The sequence below is a fragment of the Sturnira hondurensis genome, unplaced genomic scaffold (genome assembly GCF_014824575.4).
Source record: "Sturnira hondurensis isolate 20B ecotype Veracruz unplaced genomic scaffold, ASM1482457v3 Scaffold0020217, whole genome shotgun sequence".
Lineage (NCBI taxonomy): Eukaryota > Metazoa > Chordata > Mammalia > Chiroptera > Phyllostomidae > Sturnira > Sturnira hondurensis.
This window is the reverse complement of record NW_028092848.1, coordinates 1-1143: the sequence shown is the minus strand read 5'-3', so window position 1 is coordinate 1143 and position 1143 is coordinate 1. Positions and strand designations below refer to the sequence as shown.

Sequence of the window (1143 nt, the reverse complement as noted above, 5' to 3'; positions counted from 1 at the left end):
TGCACAGCTGCCTGAAGATGGAGAAGATGCCACCTGAGTATCTGAGATCTGGAGATGGGGCCACATCTGATTATAGCATTGTCTCTCGTCATAATTTGGGCTGGAGGAGAATGTGACACAGATGGGTTGGGAGTTTTGGTCTCACTTCCCCGTTGGCCTGTGTCACTGTGAGTGTTACCACTGCTGCTCCATGTCTCACAGTAATAGTCAGCCTCGTCCTCAGACTGGAGGTTGGAGATGGTCAGGTAGCGGTTGGCCCCAGAGCTGGAGCCTGAGAAGCGATTGGGGATCCAGTCCCCCTTGCTCTGGCTTCCATCCCTCTTTAGCCGCATCACATAGCGAGGGGCTTTCGCTGCCTGCTGCTGATACCAGCGAATGTTGTTGCCACTGTGCTCACTGCTGAGGGTGCAGGTGAGCTTGGCCGAGGCTCCCAGGGAGGCAGAAGCAGATGGAGGTTGGGTCAGCACAGGAACAGCACAGAGACCTGCATACACAAAATACAGGGATCATGGCCAATGTACCCAGACTGGTCAGATGCCCCTGAAAACTGCACTTGGAGGTGAGCTTAGGACTTCAGGGCCTCCAAGTGCCCAGGGATGCACTGACCTGTGGAGAAAACCAGTGACAGGAGACAGAAGGGAGCCCAGTCCATGGTGGGAGGTGCTTCCAGGAGCTCTGCCCTGAGGCCACCCAGCTGGCACTGGCCTGTCCAAGCTCCTGTCTTATCCTCTGTCCTTGCTTCTCAAGAGGGAGGAGCACTGAATGCAAATCTGTTTTCTGTTCCTCAACTCTCTCAGCTCTGGTCTGAGTCTTGAGCCTAATAGCATCCTATTGGTACTCTCCTGAGGTCAGAAGAAGGTCCAGGTGTTGGTTTCATTGTTAAGAGTTGATTTTACCCAATTGCACTTCTCTGAAGTGTCTTCAGAGAAGCCTCAGTCAGACCCTTTGCACTCAAACATAGCCAAGAGCACTTAACCTATCAAGTTTCCCAAACCAGGACCCACAGTGCCCCCTGGTGTCCACACAAGGAATATCATCCTACATGTGAAGCTAGTGCATCAGGTGGCTACTTCTAAGAACTTAAGGCAGGGAGGGGTGTCAAACTCATTTCCACAGGGGGCCACATCAACCTCGAAGTTGCCT

At 52.9% G+C, this 1143-nt stretch overlaps 1 gene segment (V, D, J or C); it reads right to left on the bottom strand.

Annotated features, from left to right (window-relative positions):
• Nucleotides 1–145: 145 nt before the first annotated feature.
• Nucleotides 146–754, bottom strand: LOC118975255 (immunoglobulin lambda variable 4-3-like; the record flags this gene model as incomplete). The annotated part of the segment is given in 2 exon segments: nt 146–484; nt 607–754. Coding segments are annotated over 2 exon segments (385 nt in total), but the record flags the coding sequence as incomplete, so codon positions are not given.
• Between the last annotated feature and the right edge of the window lie 389 nt (nt 755–1143).